Here is a 15,543-nt window from a genome sequence, read left to right as displayed (position 1 = left end):
GGACAGGAGTCTTCTACTACGACTTTCCAGTCTTCTGTGTTTTTTATTTTATTTTATTTTATTTTGAGACAGGGACTCTCACTAAGCCTGGAGCTCTCTGTCTGTCTGCCAGCAAAACCCCAGGATCCACTTATCTGGGCTTCCCTAGCCTAGGGTTACAGGTGTGTGCCACCTCGCCTGGTCTGGCTGTTACATGGTTTCTGTGGATCCAAACTTAGGCTCTCATGCTTTCATGGCAAGCACTTCATCCACTAAGCCATATCCCCAGCCCAGTATTCTACTTCAAAAATTTTCGTGGTTGCCTTGGAGTTTGCAACATACATTTATGACTAATCCAGGTCCACTTCCAAATATTATCCTGCCTCACTGGTAATGCAAGCAGCTTATACCAGTTTCCTGTTCCTCCCTTCCATCTATTTTCACAACGGTGTCGCTCATTCACTCTTCCATAAGCAAGAAGAAGTCAGAATACTTTTCTCTACTTGTTTTCTAGACAAAGCGTTCCGTGTTCGAGCAATTAAAGGTAAGAAAAAAAAATAAAGCGTTTTCTTTTCCTTTCCTTGGCTCCTTCTATGATTCCTTGCCTTGGTTCCTTTTTTGTTTTTACGAGGTTTCAAGTTTCTGATCTACGCTATTTTCAAGATCTTTCAGTGTTTCGTACAAGGCAGGTCTGCTGGCAGCAGCTTGCCTTCATTTTGCTTGCCTAAGAAAGTCTACTAGACATGTTTTTTGACTCTTCTATACTTTTGAAAGATAATTTCATCAAGCATAGAATTTGGGGTTTCCTCCCAATGTTTTAAACATTTCATTTCACTTCTTGCTAGAATGACTTTGACAGAAAAGTTGATGTCGCTCTCATCTTTGCTTCTGTGTAAGTAAGTTGTTTCATCTCATATCTCTTTATTCCCAGCCTTTTCTTCCTAACTCATCTTCTCTTGATTCTCCAGTTTGAATACACTATTCCTTAGTGCTAAGGTTTTTTTCAATTTTTATGGTTGATTTCTCTGAGATTCTGCATCTATGACTTGGCTTTTATCTCTAAATTTTGAAAATTCTGAGCTTCTGACATCCCCCTTCTCCTGTTACAGCTTAGTTTTATGTTTTATCATTGTCCTATGCTCATTTGTTGGGAATTATTCTGCTTTCTTTTTTTTTTTTTTCAGTTCTCGAAGTTTGTATTGACATATCTTCAAACTCATGGATTCCCTTTTTTTCTTTTGCTTTTTTGCTGGGTCCAGTCTATGGATGAGCCCAACACAGGCATTCTATTTCTATTCCAGTACTTGCAGTTATTCTTACACCTTCTACACCGTGTTTGCACTACTCATCTGGTATTGCCAGCTTTCCATATTTTCCATTACAGTTCTTAATGTAGTAACTGGCTATTTTACATTTCTGGTCTCTGCTACATGTAAACCTGATTCTGGTGTTTGGATTGTCATTTCAGATCATGCCTGGTGTGTGTGTGTGTGTGTGTGTGTGTGTGTGTGTGTGTGTGTGTGTGTGTGTACACCTGTGGAGGATGCACATGCATGGGTATGCATGTGTGTGTAGAGGCCGCAGGTTGACATTCAGTGTCTTCCTCAGGCACTCTCCACCTTATTTTTTGAGACAGGGTATCCCACCAATTTGGCTAGACTTGCTAGCCAATGAACCCCAAGACGCCTCCTGTCTCCGCCTTCCAGCATCGGGGTTACAGAAGCATGCTACTCTCTGCGTGGGCTGTGGGACTGAACACAACTCCACGTGTTTGAGCCAGCTGAGTTATCTGTCCAACCTCTTCCTCTTTCTTTTTTCTCTTTTTGTCTTGGCACTTCTTATTTTAAAACAGATGAGCTATATTAGGAATGTAGTAGACAGGCCTATAGATTACAGTTTCAATCTGACTAAGAGTTAGGCTATTACTATTTGCTGTAGCAATCAGAGACTAAAATTTCCTCCAGTATCTATGTTTTTATTTGCCATGTTGTCTTTGGGTGTCCCTAAACACTCCAACAATTGGGTGAGAGGCTTGAGATCTTTTAGGTGCACTGTCCTGCTATTATACAGACACTCTGATGTGGTGGTAAGGTAAGGGGGTAGGGTAGTGTTCTGTGGTCCTATGATTAGGTCTCAGTCCTCTTGTTACTCGGAGCTGAGTAATTCCCTTCTACTACATGCAATATTAGAACTGGGTGGAATTGGTGTTTCCATTTGCTTAGATTGGTAGACTTTGGTAGACCCCAGTTGATAAGGCACCAATTAAAATCATTTTCCTGGAGGGCTGTTGAGCCTAGTTAAGAAGGAGAGAACTAGAAGTATTCAAGCCTGATTTTTATTTTATTTCTTTATTTTCTCTTGTGTTTTCAAGGTTAGCATACAAAGTAGTGGGTTTTATTGTGACTTTTTATACATATGTATCATCATGCTTTGTTCCCCACCTATCTGCTTTTCCCTGTTACCCCCCTGGCTGGTTTCCCTCCTTCCCCATAGCCCCTCCCCTGCTTTCATGTTGCATATATTTCATTGCCCTCTCTTGTTCCCCCTGCATGCTCCTTACAGACTCCCTTTAAATCTCTTTCTTCTCTCTCCTAGTCTAAAAGCATATTTAAGGACTCTCTCTCATACACACACACCACATATGTACGTGCACGTGTGGCCCTTTGACAAAAGCAGAAGGATATTGCTCTCAGATTTTCATAGCAGGATCTGGTTGAGGGCAACTCAACCAAGTTCAAACAGTAAAACAAAAGGAAAGTCCATAGGTGAGAGCATCTGGAGTCTTGAGTTCTCAAGTTGCTTTACACTGAGCCTGGAAGATCCCTGGTCTGCAGATTCAAATGCTCCTGCTGATACATCTCTGACTATGGTACTGGCTCTGCTCCAGATAAATTAATGTGCTGGGTAGTTTTATGTCAACTTGACCCAGCCAAAGTCATCTGAGATGAGGGAAACTCAACGAAGAAAAAGTTTTCATAAGATCGGCCTGTAGGTAAGCCTGTCAGGCAATTTTCTTAATTAGTGATTAATGGGAGAGGCCCCATTGTGGGTGGTGTCACTGCTGGGCTGGTGGTCCTGGGTTGTATAAGAAAGCAGGCTGAGCAAGCCATGAAGAGCAAACCAATAAGCAGCACCCCTCATGGCCTCTGCCTCAGCTCCTGCCTCTAGGTTCCCGAGCTGCTTGAGTTCCTGTCATGACTTTCTTCAATGATGAGCAGTGATTTGGAAGTATGGGCCAAATAAACCCTTTCCTCCCCAATGTGCTTTGATAGTGGTATTTCATCACAATGATAACTCTAACTAGAACAGCTGATTAGCTGTGATTATCTATATCTGCCTGTCTCTCTAACTTTGGGGACAGTAGTTCCTCTGTGACTTTGATTCTGATTAAATAATTATTGATTTCAGTTTGATGAGCTTTTTTTTCTTGTCATGGAAACGGAAATGACAGCTTGTGCGTTTTGTCTTTGGGTGTTGTTTGGTTTTTGGTGGTACTGAATATTAAACCCAGGACATGCTAGGCAAGAACTCTGCCACTGAGTTACACCCCCAGCAACAGGTCCTATGCTCTTTTCTTTCTTTTTCTTTCTTTTTTTCTTTCTTTCTTTCTTTCTTTCTTTCTTTTTTTTTTTTTATTTTTTTGACTGGGTTTTTCTGTGTAGCTCTGGCTGTCCTGGAACTTGCTCTGTAGACCAGGCTGGCCTCAAACTCACAAAGATCCACTTACCTTTGCCTCCCTGGCACTGGGATTAAAGGCATGCGCAATCACTGCTCAGCTTCCTGTGCTCTTTCCACGTGGGACAGAAAACAGGAAGTCCCTTAGCATTTCTTTGTGAATTCTTTTTTTAAGAAGCCTATCTGGGCTATTCAGATAGGGCAAAGGGGAAAGCACCTGCTGTGCATACCCAATGACCCAAGTTCTATCTGTGGATGGAGAGAAAGAACTGACTCCTGAAAGTAGTCCTATGACTGTCACTAGCAGAATTAGAAAGTGCTACTTTCAAATGTTCTATTTGTATTTTCCATAAATTCAGACAATATACATCTTTACTTTGTTTAGATTCTTGTAAAGAAGAAAAATGTTTAATGGCTCAATTTTCTAAACACATTCCTTCCAAATCATGTACTTTTATCATTGTTGTTATAAATACATAGAAGAGGAGGAGGAGGAGTAGCAGAAGGGGGGAGGAAGAGGGGGGGAGGGACCAGCAACAGCAAAGGACAAAGCTAAGCCGCACATCACTTATCTTCCCTACACACTTTGTTGTATTTTAAACTGTGGGCACTTGGTATATTTCACTTTCAAAAGGCTCATTGCTCCATATTTTTTGTAGCAATTTAAATTTGAGTTTTACTCTGACTCCTTGTGAATCACTGCAAATTGGGTTAAAGGTCAATGAAGTCATTTCACAATGTTCTTTTAAACTCCTTAGTAAGTTCTGCAAAGTGAGTTGGAGTGGACCTTGGACATTGGGGAAGATCATAAAGTGATGAAATAAGACTGCTCACCCGAATGTAGTTATATGGTTGCAACCCAAATGCATGTGTTAATAGGTAGTTTATAAAAAGTGATTTTAGTTTTATTCAATAAGAAAATTTGACTTTTAGGGCTCAGTTGTTAGCAGGATTATCTGAATTAGAAGATAGTATTTGTCATCTTTGTAATTGTGTTAAAACTACTGGGTTAAATATTGCTGCTTTCCATGTTTGTGTCTATTTATTATACCTACCCACAAAATATCGTATTTTATACATTTTACACAGAAAATGGAAGTTTGATGAAATTGTAATATATATTCAAAAATATCTTGTTCACTGGATTATTATTCTGTTTAAACTTTTTGAAATAATTAAAAAACTTAGAAATAATAAAAAATACTTTTAAGTGAGTTAGATCTGCTATTACACAATGTTCATATTTTAATTTTAAGAATATTATATTCTCAAGCTATGATCCCTAACCAGAGAGAATTGCTTAAGAGTTGTAAGAAAGGAAATGATTGAGGATTTCAGGAACTGTCATTTATGCAGATGAAAACATTCTGGAAAGTTATGATGTCAGAAAAAAAGAGAGTCTAGAAGCATCTCCACTAACATAATTGGCATTTTTGAATAGTTGAAACTGGTTAAAGTACAGAAGCCCAACTAATTGCTGCTAGCAAACACATGAATTTGGGGATAATAAAAACAAGACCACCAGAATTTATTGATGGCTTCCTATTGCCGTGTATTGTTCCAAGTGCTTTACATGTGTGATAAATCATCCATAATTCTGTAGCATAAATGCCATCTTCTCCATTTTACAAGTGAATAAACCGAGGCACAAAGTAGTTACCTGATTGTGAGTACTAGTGCTTAGAACCAAGCTCACTCCGAATTCTGGAGCCATTGTTCTGAGCACTGCACTTTCAGAGTGTTCCACTAGAAAGATATTTCCATGATTAAAAACAAATGGAAGACAAGTAATTATTATTGGTCTTTTCCTCTTTTTAGATACGCCCTGTAGCTCTTTTGGAGGTGCATGGTGTTCTAAATTTCAAACAAAAATAGCATTAAAATCAATCTACATAGTTTTGGCTTCTTGTTTGTGCATGCCAGAGGACTGCTCTGCTACTGAGCTATATCCCCAGCTGTAATCGTCTCTTCATGGGTCGATTGAGATGCTTTATGCATTGTTTATTGTCTTATTAGACTTGGACTTTATGTATATTTATAGAGGACATTGTTTTAGATTTGAATTTTATTTAAATTTACCACAGATACCTACATGAATATGTAACCCAAAGTTAGATTGTAACAATGTATTAATAAGGCAAAGATGGGATATTAAACAGTTTAGTGTCAGGAAGAGTCTCAAACAGAGGCTCCAGATAAGGCTCAGCTGTACCCCCAACGTGTGTGTGTGTATGTGTGTGTGTGTGTGTGTGTGTGTGTGTGTGCAGTGTATGTAGTGTTCCTTTGTTGGGCTCAGAATACATAAAACAACAAAAACCCATACTGACCGGCCTAGCATTTTTGCTTCCAAAGCCTGACCAAAACTGATGTTTCATTCCATAGTTCCCTGTAGAGCAGGTGAGCAGTCAGTCGGTCACCAGGATCTGCAGGTTAGGGGACGCATTATTCTTCCTTTAGTCTAATCAGTGAATCAAACTCAGCCTCAAAGGATTCTTGCGCCTTTTTGGGTCCATTTAAGATCATCTTTGTCTCTTTTAAAAGCAACATGGAAGCAAAATAAGTCTCTCAAAGCCTTTTCCCTTCTTCCACTCAAATTCAGGCTTATGCTTTCACTTACTAAAGCCCCGTTATTTGTTTGTAAATGCTTAAGATAGTTTGTTTTAAAATGGCCCTGCAAAATAAGTCTCTCAAAGCCTTTTTCCCTTCTTTCACTCAAATTCAGGCTTATGCTTTCACTTACTAAAGCTCTGCTATTTGTTTTTAAATGCTTAAGATAGTTTGTTTTAAAATGGCCCCGCAACTTCACTTCCTTTGAGAGGTTTTTGCAAGAAGGATTTGTTCTATGTTTTTATTTGCATTTGCTCAGTAATCAAACTTCGGCCCAGAAAAATCTTAACGACATGGAGACTTCCCTTGTTCTGTGGCAGAGCGCAGAGACTGAGCCGCCTCCGGGTCACCTGGGAAGGAAGGACCCCACTCGAACACCAGGGGGCTGGCTGCCACGACGCAAAGTCGGCTTTTTCTTTTTTTTTTTTTTTTTTTTTTTTTTTTCCAACTGGAAACTCAGAAGGGCTGGGCGGCAACCCAGCCTCGGATGACTCCAGATAGCAGGGCGGTGTGAGCCAGGCTCGGAGCTCGGCAGCCCACCATCTCCAGCAGCGCCTCCCAAAGCCAGACGCCGTAGAAAGCTCGGAGTCCCCAGGCCCGGGCTCAGCCGCACCCCTCGCCCCTTTCTCTTCCCTCCCCAGCTGCACACAGACAAGCACGTGAGCGGGGCAGCGCGTCCCAGCTGGGTCTCAGCTGACCGCCTCCTGATTGGCTGAGAGCAACGTGGGCTGGGGTGGGGCCTGGCCGCCTGCGTCGCTCGCCATTGGCTCTCGGGGAACCCGCCTCTGCTCAGGTGAGGCGGGTCCGCGGGCGCGCGCGTCGGGCTCGGCGGGCGCGCGCACCCCTCGGGTCCCCTCCCCTAGCCGCGCGCCCGAGCGCGCCTCCGCCCTTGCCCGCCCCCTGCCGCTGCCTCAGCGCCTCAGTGCACAGAACCTCCTCGTCTGAGGGGACGCGAGGACTGTCCTCGCTGCCGTCGTGGGCAGTGTCTGGCCAGGCCCTGACAAGCGAGCGGGAGGAGCGCCCACGAGCCCGAGCCGGAGCCCGGCGAGAGCAGCTGCAGCTCCCGCCTCGCCGTCTCGGGGAGGAGGGGGGGGCGTCTCGCCTCGCACCCCGCCTCTGGACTTGCCCCTTTCTCTGCGCGTGCGGACGGAGCTAGCGCTTAGGCCGGAGCGAGCCCGGGGGCCGCCGGCCGGGAAGGCACCGCGGGCACCGATTCGCCATGGAGGGCGCCGGCGGCGACAACGAGAAGAAAAAGTAAGCCGGGCCGCCGCGTTCCGGGGGCTGGCCTTTTTTGTCTCCGATCCCCTTCCGTCCCCCCCAGCCTCGCGCGCCGGGCTCCCCCGCGGTCCACGTCGCCATCTTGGCGCGGGGGGTGGGAGTCGCGGGCCCAGCGCTCGGCGGGGCTGGGTCTCCGCCCCGGACACCCGCCCCGCGCCGTCGCTGCCCAGCCTGCCCCGCGCGCCTATCCGGCCGAGCCGGCCGGGGCCGAGTACGCCCCTCGCTTCTGCGCCTTCCCGCCCCCTGTCCTCCGCGTTAGCCGCGAGAAGCCGGCCCCGGGCGGACCCTGCGCGCGCTGCCAGCTTCCTGGGGTCGAGGCCGATCCGGGGCTACCCCCACCCCCCCCCACCCCCGGGCCGTCTTGCTGAGCCGCGGCCGCCGCTGCCTTTGTACGTTAGGGAGTTGCTCCGGGGGCCCGAAGATGCTAACTTTCTAGTTTGCACGTGCAGGTTTCCGTTGTGATGAGGGGGGGGGAAAAAAAAACCTTGCCTCCTCCAGAGTAACGGGAATTTAGGGAAACGGCATCGTTTTAAACAACTTACAGTTTTTACAAACTTGTGCCTGCATCACCTGACTGACAGGAGAGCCCACACGTTATTACGCCTATGTATATGCCTCTTTTCACTCCTGAAAAGAGCTTTCCTGATAGTTTTGGTTAAACTTTGGCCGATGATTTAATGAGATGGGGGTTGGGGGAGACTATATAATGCGAGCAAATGAAACTCATCAGTTAAAATGTTGCAAGTTTGTTGAAACACCTGAAAGAATTGTATCGGGAAATACATCCCAAGTGAGAAATTGCCTCTGAAAACTTAATGTGAGTTTATGAAACGTCTTGTAGTTTTTTGAGTCTAAGGAACACCTTACAGAAGTGTGACTGCAGCTGCTAGTAGTAAGATCGACCCCTGCCGCCAGCACACAGTTTTGTCTGCTTCAATATTTTAACCTTGAGGAAATCAGTTTAAGGAGTTGAAGGTTTATAGAAAGAGCTGTGGTTAGAAGGCTGGCTTAATATTCTGCTGAGTCCTTCCAGTCTTCTGGAAGAGATTAAATCCATATCAGCAGAAGATAAACTTTCTTGTTTTCTTGCTGTTCTGTGGGTCCCTTGTCTTGGTCCTTACTCCATAGAAGGTTCAGGTCTCAGTTTGTGTGCACCAAAGGAAGCACTTCGGAAATGTTTTAAAAGTGCTTAAACAAGTCTAGACTTAACTCCACTAGTTACCAGAATTAGTTGCAATTAATTTTGCAGAAGTTACTACAATGCTTTTGATGAAATGATGGGGCTGCTATAATCTAAACATTAGGCAGATTGCAATTGGGTAGTGCCATTTACTGTCCTTACTAAATGCTGAATTAGATTTAATACAATACACCAGGTCATACACCAGTCATTGTTATATGCAATATTTTTTAATCAAAAGTAATTTTATAATGAATGAGTGAATTAGTTGTGCATTGGGCCAAGTTCTAAATGGTTTTTAGTTTTTCCTCAGACCCATCTGTTATTTAGTTTTTCTCACTTGAGATGTTAGCAGCTTTAGATCAGATGGGATTATATTTCTTAATATAGAGGTTCTTAATATCGCTAAAAGATAATGAACATGAGTGTTGGGTCACTCAACAACCTTTAGGTGCTGTTTGTTAAAGATGTACTTTTGAAATCATAATTTATTTGAAAGATTGAGGTAAAGATTTTCTGTCTGCAGTTTTTCCTTCTTAAATGAGCCTCCAAAGTGAGCATAGGGGAAATAAGTTTGCTTTTTTTTTAATAGAGGGCATAGAAAACCCAGACCTTGAAGATTTGGAAGAAAGCAGAACAGAAAATGCATAATAGATTTAACAGTGGGTACTGAGTGTTGGGGCTGCACTTGACTGACTTAACATGCATATGGACTCTTAGATTTCAAAAACGTGTCAAGCTCATGCTGTTTCTAGCTTCAATGGACCTCATTACAATTCAGCTTTCTCCCTGTTTGAAGAATCAGCATTCTAAAAGTTTAGAGGGTAGGGATGGGGAGGCAGAGAATTACCCACAAGTTGGAGTCCCAGGCCTTTCCACTTGTGATCATTAGCAAGTTAGTATTTCTGGATTATATGCCCCACTCCCAGATGATAATACTAGCCCTCTGAAGATGAGGTAATGCGTTTAAAGCACTTAGGCCAACATGGAATGGGAGTCTTTGTAACATTTCTTACACTTGAAAATATGTGTTAACTGTGAAAGTTATAGTTCAGACTTCCATAACCATTAAACTTTCCTGTCTATATCTAAATATATTTTAGTTCTTATGTGCCTTCATGTAATTTTTTCTCTATAGCCACCTAAATGAAGAGACTAGCATTGAATTCAAAGGTTGAAAAGGGGTTCTTCCCTGTTGAAGCAGTATCTAGCATCAGTTGTTTTACTGAGCATACGATATACTCTAGACCCCCTCATCACAATTCCTCAATACAGTGTTTCCTCCATAAACAGGTTATTGTGAATTTACTGTGGGCTCCAGTCACAAACACATATTCCAGTTATGCTCTTCATTTCAGTAAGAGAGACCTAAAGTAATGTAGTTTTAGGACTGGTAGTAACTTTTTCTTGTTCTGATGCTGGAGTTTTGAGTAGACTAATTTCTGTAGGAATTCAGTAGCAGTATGGTGCTTTGCTTATGCCTACCTCAATAGTTAAGACCATTCATTGGCTTTCATCTCAAGGCAAGACTTTGAATTTGTATTGGTCAGATGTTTGAAGCTCATTTGTTTGAAATATGGGTTAGTACACTCTCCTGTTTAGTGTTTACTGAGCTGTCAGGGTATTTTAACATGTTCCAGTTCACTTCTGTAAGCACCTTATGCAGTCTAGAGAGCGTCCCAACTTTCTGTGGGTTAACTTCCATTGTGTTTGTGCCTCTGATGGTGTCCAGATTCAAGGTTTTAGATATTGTGCTTACATTCCAAATTTTTGTATGTCAAGGATGGTGTATAGGAGGCTAAGGTAGATTAGTCTCTTGACTTTTTTTTCTTAATAATTTGAAACAATTTATGATGTCTGGTTGTAAGATAGTATTTCCATACATGAATAGTAAAGATTTAGGTTAAATCTCTAAATATAGTTTTTAAAAAGCTGGATATTGGAAACACTGCATCACTTTTTTATCTAAGATTGTTAACAAAGAGAAAGTAGTCTAAATATAGATGTGGGGTTGTACTGCCTTCCTACCAAGAAACTTATTTTAATTCACAAGAAAAAAAAACTTATTTTGTTTCAGTCCCCCCCCCCCTTGAAACTAGATAGCAGTAGGTGGGTTTTACCTAGCCTTTGCTACTTGTGGTATTAGGTATTTAGTGCATGTTTTCTGCTTGATTCTGAAGGGTTTGGAAAGGATTTTAATGAGCCAGTGTTGTCATTGCTCAGTGTTTTTGGTAAAAGAATAGTGAGAATGTTTCAACAGACCATAAGTTTTTCATTGTAACAACAGTTTTATAACATATCTTGAAGTATCAAGAATGAAATACTTTGAGTGTGCATTGAATTTAATATTAAAGTTCATCCTTTCTCCAATAAAAATTAACAAACTTGTCTGTTTGCCAGACATAGTCTTTTAGACAAATGTAATACAAAGAATTCAAAATTCTAAAACAAAAATTAAGAGATTACTCCTTTACTACTTTCCTACAACTTTTGAAGTGATTGTGTATGTCTTATTTAGTTGTTAAGAAAAATACAACATAAAATTTCCTATTCTGGCCATTTCTAAATGTAAAATTTATCAGCGGCATATTTTGCCATGTGACCAATCTTCTTGCAAAACTTCATCTGTAGCCATTTTACAACTCCCAGCTTCCCACTAGTCTTAGCCCCTGGTGCCACCATTCTCTCTGAATCACAAACCTGGCTACTCTGGATGCCTCATGTAACTAGACTCATACGGGTTTTGTCTTTCTGTGAATCTCATTTCAAATGATGTCTTTTCATTCATGTTGTAATATGTGTTAAAATTTCCCTTCTTTCTAAGACTTTGTATGATTATGCCGCATTGTTTATCCATTGACACTTGGATTACTTCTCTTTTGCTTCTGTGTGCTGCTGAGAATGTATGTGTAATTATCGCATGAAGGTCCTGTTCCCGGTCAGTCCTGCTAAATTATAAGGCAACAAGTCAGTTTTTGAAGAGCCGTCATACTTTTCCCATAACAGTTTCTACCTTTTTATTATTCCTACCAATAGCACACAAAGATTATTTCTCTATAGCCCTCCCTAGTACTTTGTACTCCCCCCCAGGGGGGCAGGATATTTGTTCTTTGTGGTAGCCATCCTAATAAATACATTGAAGAGGTTGTTTCTTTTTTGGCTTGAAAAACATCTAATAAGGAATACTGGCTCATATGAGCCCTAAATATTTGAATGAACAAATAAAATAACTAATGGATAATTAGAGGAACACGGAAAATGCAGAGGATCTTAAAGGGTGCTGTTTTCTTTTTTGAAGTCTTTTCCTATCTCCCCTCATTTTTTTATAGGAACCCTTCTTACCATTTGGAATCTAATGCTACTTTTTTTAAATCTTGAAATTAGTTTTCTGTCACCTTTTTAATACTTTTTCTATGTATTAGAACCAAACTAGAGAACATATTTTGTTAATAAGCATAGCTGTGTAATATGTCCAAGGCCTAGGAAGTAAGTTAGTATCCTTTAAGGTATGTTAAAAAATGCCTCTCTGTTCTCTATGATTAGAATGCTGAGTAAACAAGGCTTCTGTGTATGACTGGGAAATTTGCTAGGTAAACATGTGCAAAGTATTCAGTCTTGTTTCATCTTTAGCAAACATTTATTATGTATGGTACCCCTGTCCATCTCAAGTGGATAAGTGCATATTCTCTGGAATCTGGCTGCCAAATACTCCATTGTGTACTACTGAGTAATATTTAACTTCCCGTGCCACTGTTTCCTGTGGTATAAACATTAAATCTATGTACCCTTATGCAAGTATGATACAGAATAATTAGAATATTAATGATAGCTGTTAACTGTACAAGTATTTTGCTGATGGAATAACAATGACTAAAATAAAAATACTCTTAAAAAGTTCATCTACAGCCAGGCATTGGTGGCACACACCTTTAATCCCAGCACTCGGGAGGCAGAGGCAGGTGGATCTCTGAGTTTGAGACCAGCCTGGTCTACAAGAGCTAGTTCCAGGACAGCCTCCAAAGCCACAAAGAAACCCTGTCTCAAAACCCCACCTACCCCCCAAAAAAGAAGTTCATCTACTGGAAGGGTCATCCATAGGACAACATAGCGTTGCAGGTTTAGAGTTAACAGGCTGCTATTGGGGTCTGTTTACTGCCTTGAAGAAGGTAATCAATTCAATTCCGATGTAGTAAACAAAGAACATTCCAGAATCTCTTGAAGAATTTGGATAATACTTCAGATCTGGCCTTTAGGTTTTTATGATCAGGCTACAATCCAAGCCTTCTCAGAGAACATTTAAACTTTTTTTTCTTTTTATAACATAACACAATTACGACATATTCTGTTTTCATTGATATATATTTATTTATATAAATATATATAATATATATTTATTTATTTATATATTTATTTATTTATATATATATTTATTTATATAAATATATATATATATAGAGAGAGAGAATTATAGAGTAGAAGAAAAATTGAAAGTTCTCTTCCTTACTAGCACTAATACTAGCTAAAACTATACTACTAAGTATACTTTCATATCCTTTTTCACTTTTTGCTAGCATTTCCTTTTTGTGTTTTAATCACGTATTCTTACAGAGTAGGGACTCTAGAGAGGTGGTATTATGAATTACAAAGCACTGCCGTTAAAGAGTGCCTGGGTTTGTGTGGAGTGGTGTGCACACCTATCCCAGCACTCAGGAGGCAGAGGCAAGCAGTTCTTTGGGAATTCAAGACTAAGACAACCAGAGCTATATAGAAAGACCCTGTCTCACAAAAACAAAACAAACAAAAAAGGAATGCCTAAGTTTAAAACTTGGTTTTATTACTAACTAGCTGGTGTGACCTAATACTTATAATGATAATGTTTGGTATTATTTTGGTATTGCTAGCAGGTGCCTTGTGTTAGACATTGTTTCTAGATTTTGTTACTATTAGCTGATTAATAATTGTAATTCATAAACAGGAAAGGCCTAGACTAAATTAACTTAAGACAATCCCCTAATCATTTCTTCCTATAATTTTAGGCCTTTGAGATGAGTATAAATTTATTTACAAGATAGAAAGACTTTGACTAAAAGATATGAGAAAGTTGAAAATAACATTATTACAACAGCTATTTAGAAATTGGAAGCAGTGGTACAAGCCTATATTCCGGCACTCTGAAAGCCAAGACAAGAAGATTGCCAAGTCTTGAGGCTAGCCTGAGCTATGACTCAGGAAATCAAAACATGCAATAGAACAAAAATTGTTTTATAGAGGCTAACATATCATTAACATTATCCTTAAACTTATACAGTCTTTAACAGTTTTTACCTCCAAGGAACATTAATATTCAGTATTTGATCCACTGAATTTTCCCTCTTCTTATTGAGTAAATATGAAATATTTACAATTTTGAATTGTAAATTCAAATACAATTTTGAAAACATCTTTTTGAACAGCACATAGTGCTTTTAAGTAGTGCAAATAAATAACATTTAATGTTTAATTTGAGATTATACTTCTAATTTTGAGCTTTCAAGTCCTACAACATAATGTTGAAGCTTTCATTTGAAGCATAATTGATGACCTTTAGCTAGAGATCAATTCATTTCTATCAATGAGTATAAATTACATATGGTAAACATAAGCTTTAAATTGTTGGAGTCTGTTTAAAATCTATTAAATGTATATCATAACATGAATCTTCTGTTGAATGCCATTAGAGTGCTATATTTCTACTTGGGAACATTAGTTATGTGTTTCAGACCTGTAATGTGGATATCTAAAAACAAAGATGAAGGCATATGACCTCAGCAACTGCTGAAGTATAACGTTTCTTCTGTTTTGATTGGTTGTCTATCACCATGCAAAGTCCACAAACTGTTCCTAGCCCGGAGTTCTTGCATTTATATTAGAGCACCTCAGGTTCTGCTTTGCATTATTGCATCTAGTCTGAGGCTCTGTTCTTCAGCCATCTCACTCCTTTTTGTCTGAGCATTTTTTGGTTTCCTTTAATTCTTTGTTTCTCTTCACTGTATTTTCTCCTTCAGCTGTTTTTTTTCTCTTGCACTACCTAAAAAGAAGAAAGTTAAAAGGTAATATTCTTTGACTTTTTAAAATAGATATTTAAGTCCTCTTCCTTCCTAACTTCACAAAAATTTCTTAAATCTTAGTAAGGGTAACAGTAATAAGGCTGGTACAACTGCCTTCTCCCATATTCATAGTAGATATTAGCATCATTTTCTCCCAGTGGTCTCATGACTGGCTTCAGAATTTTGTTCAGTATACTATTATAGGATTTAAACTAGTCATGGAGGTAGCCATACTTATTTCTCACCCTAGCCATACTATGATATTAAAATTATTAGTAACTTAAAAAGAAAACCTGTGGGTTCAGTCAGTACTCTTTGTAGACAACTTGCGTTCAATTCCTAGAAGCCCTGTTTAAAAAGCTGGCTATGCTATAACATGTACAGTCACAGCATTGGTGAAACAGAGGAAGATCCTTGATGTTTGCTGGGCTAGCCAGTCTAGCCTACTTGGTGAGTTCCAGGCCAATGAGAGACCATGTCTCAAAGAAAAGAAGTTGGATTGTATTTGGGAAACCACATGAGTTTATTTGCTAACCTCTACACACATGTATACTCCCACATATGTACACCTAAACACACACAGACATAGATAGAAAACTTTGGACATTAGGTCCAGGTATATTATAATAAAACAAAGTTGGGGTTTGATCATTCTCTTTGACATTTAAGCAGGAATTCTCTGGATATATTCAAAATCATTTGATTTGCTAATCCATTTTTAAAAATATTTAACGAAAC

At 40.2% G+C, this 15,543-nt stretch overlaps 1 protein-coding gene across 3 annotated transcripts in view; it reads left to right on the top strand.

The window, feature by feature from the left end:
* The first annotated feature begins 7,151 nt into the window (after window positions 1-7,151).
* Window positions 7,152-15,543, top strand: part of Hif1a (hypoxia inducible factor 1 subunit alpha) — a 44,456-nt gene continuing 36,064 nt past the window's right edge. For all 3 annotated transcript variants that reach the window (XM_027418247.1, XM_027418248.1, XM_027418246.1), the window contains exon 1: window positions 7,152-7,515. In XM_027418247.1, coding sequence (XP_027274048.1) covers window positions 7,481-7,515 — 35 coding nt within the window. In that variant the 5' untranslated portion in view covers window positions 7,152-7,480. The remainder of the gene's footprint in view (window positions 7,516-15,543) is intronic.

This window comes from Cricetulus griseus, chromosome 5 (genome assembly GCF_003668045.3).
Source record: "Cricetulus griseus strain 17A/GY chromosome 5, alternate assembly CriGri-PICRH-1.0, whole genome shotgun sequence".
Taxonomy (NCBI): Eukaryota; Metazoa; Chordata; class Mammalia; order Rodentia; family Cricetidae; genus Cricetulus; species Cricetulus griseus.
This window is presented reverse-complemented; position numbering and strand designations above follow the sequence as displayed.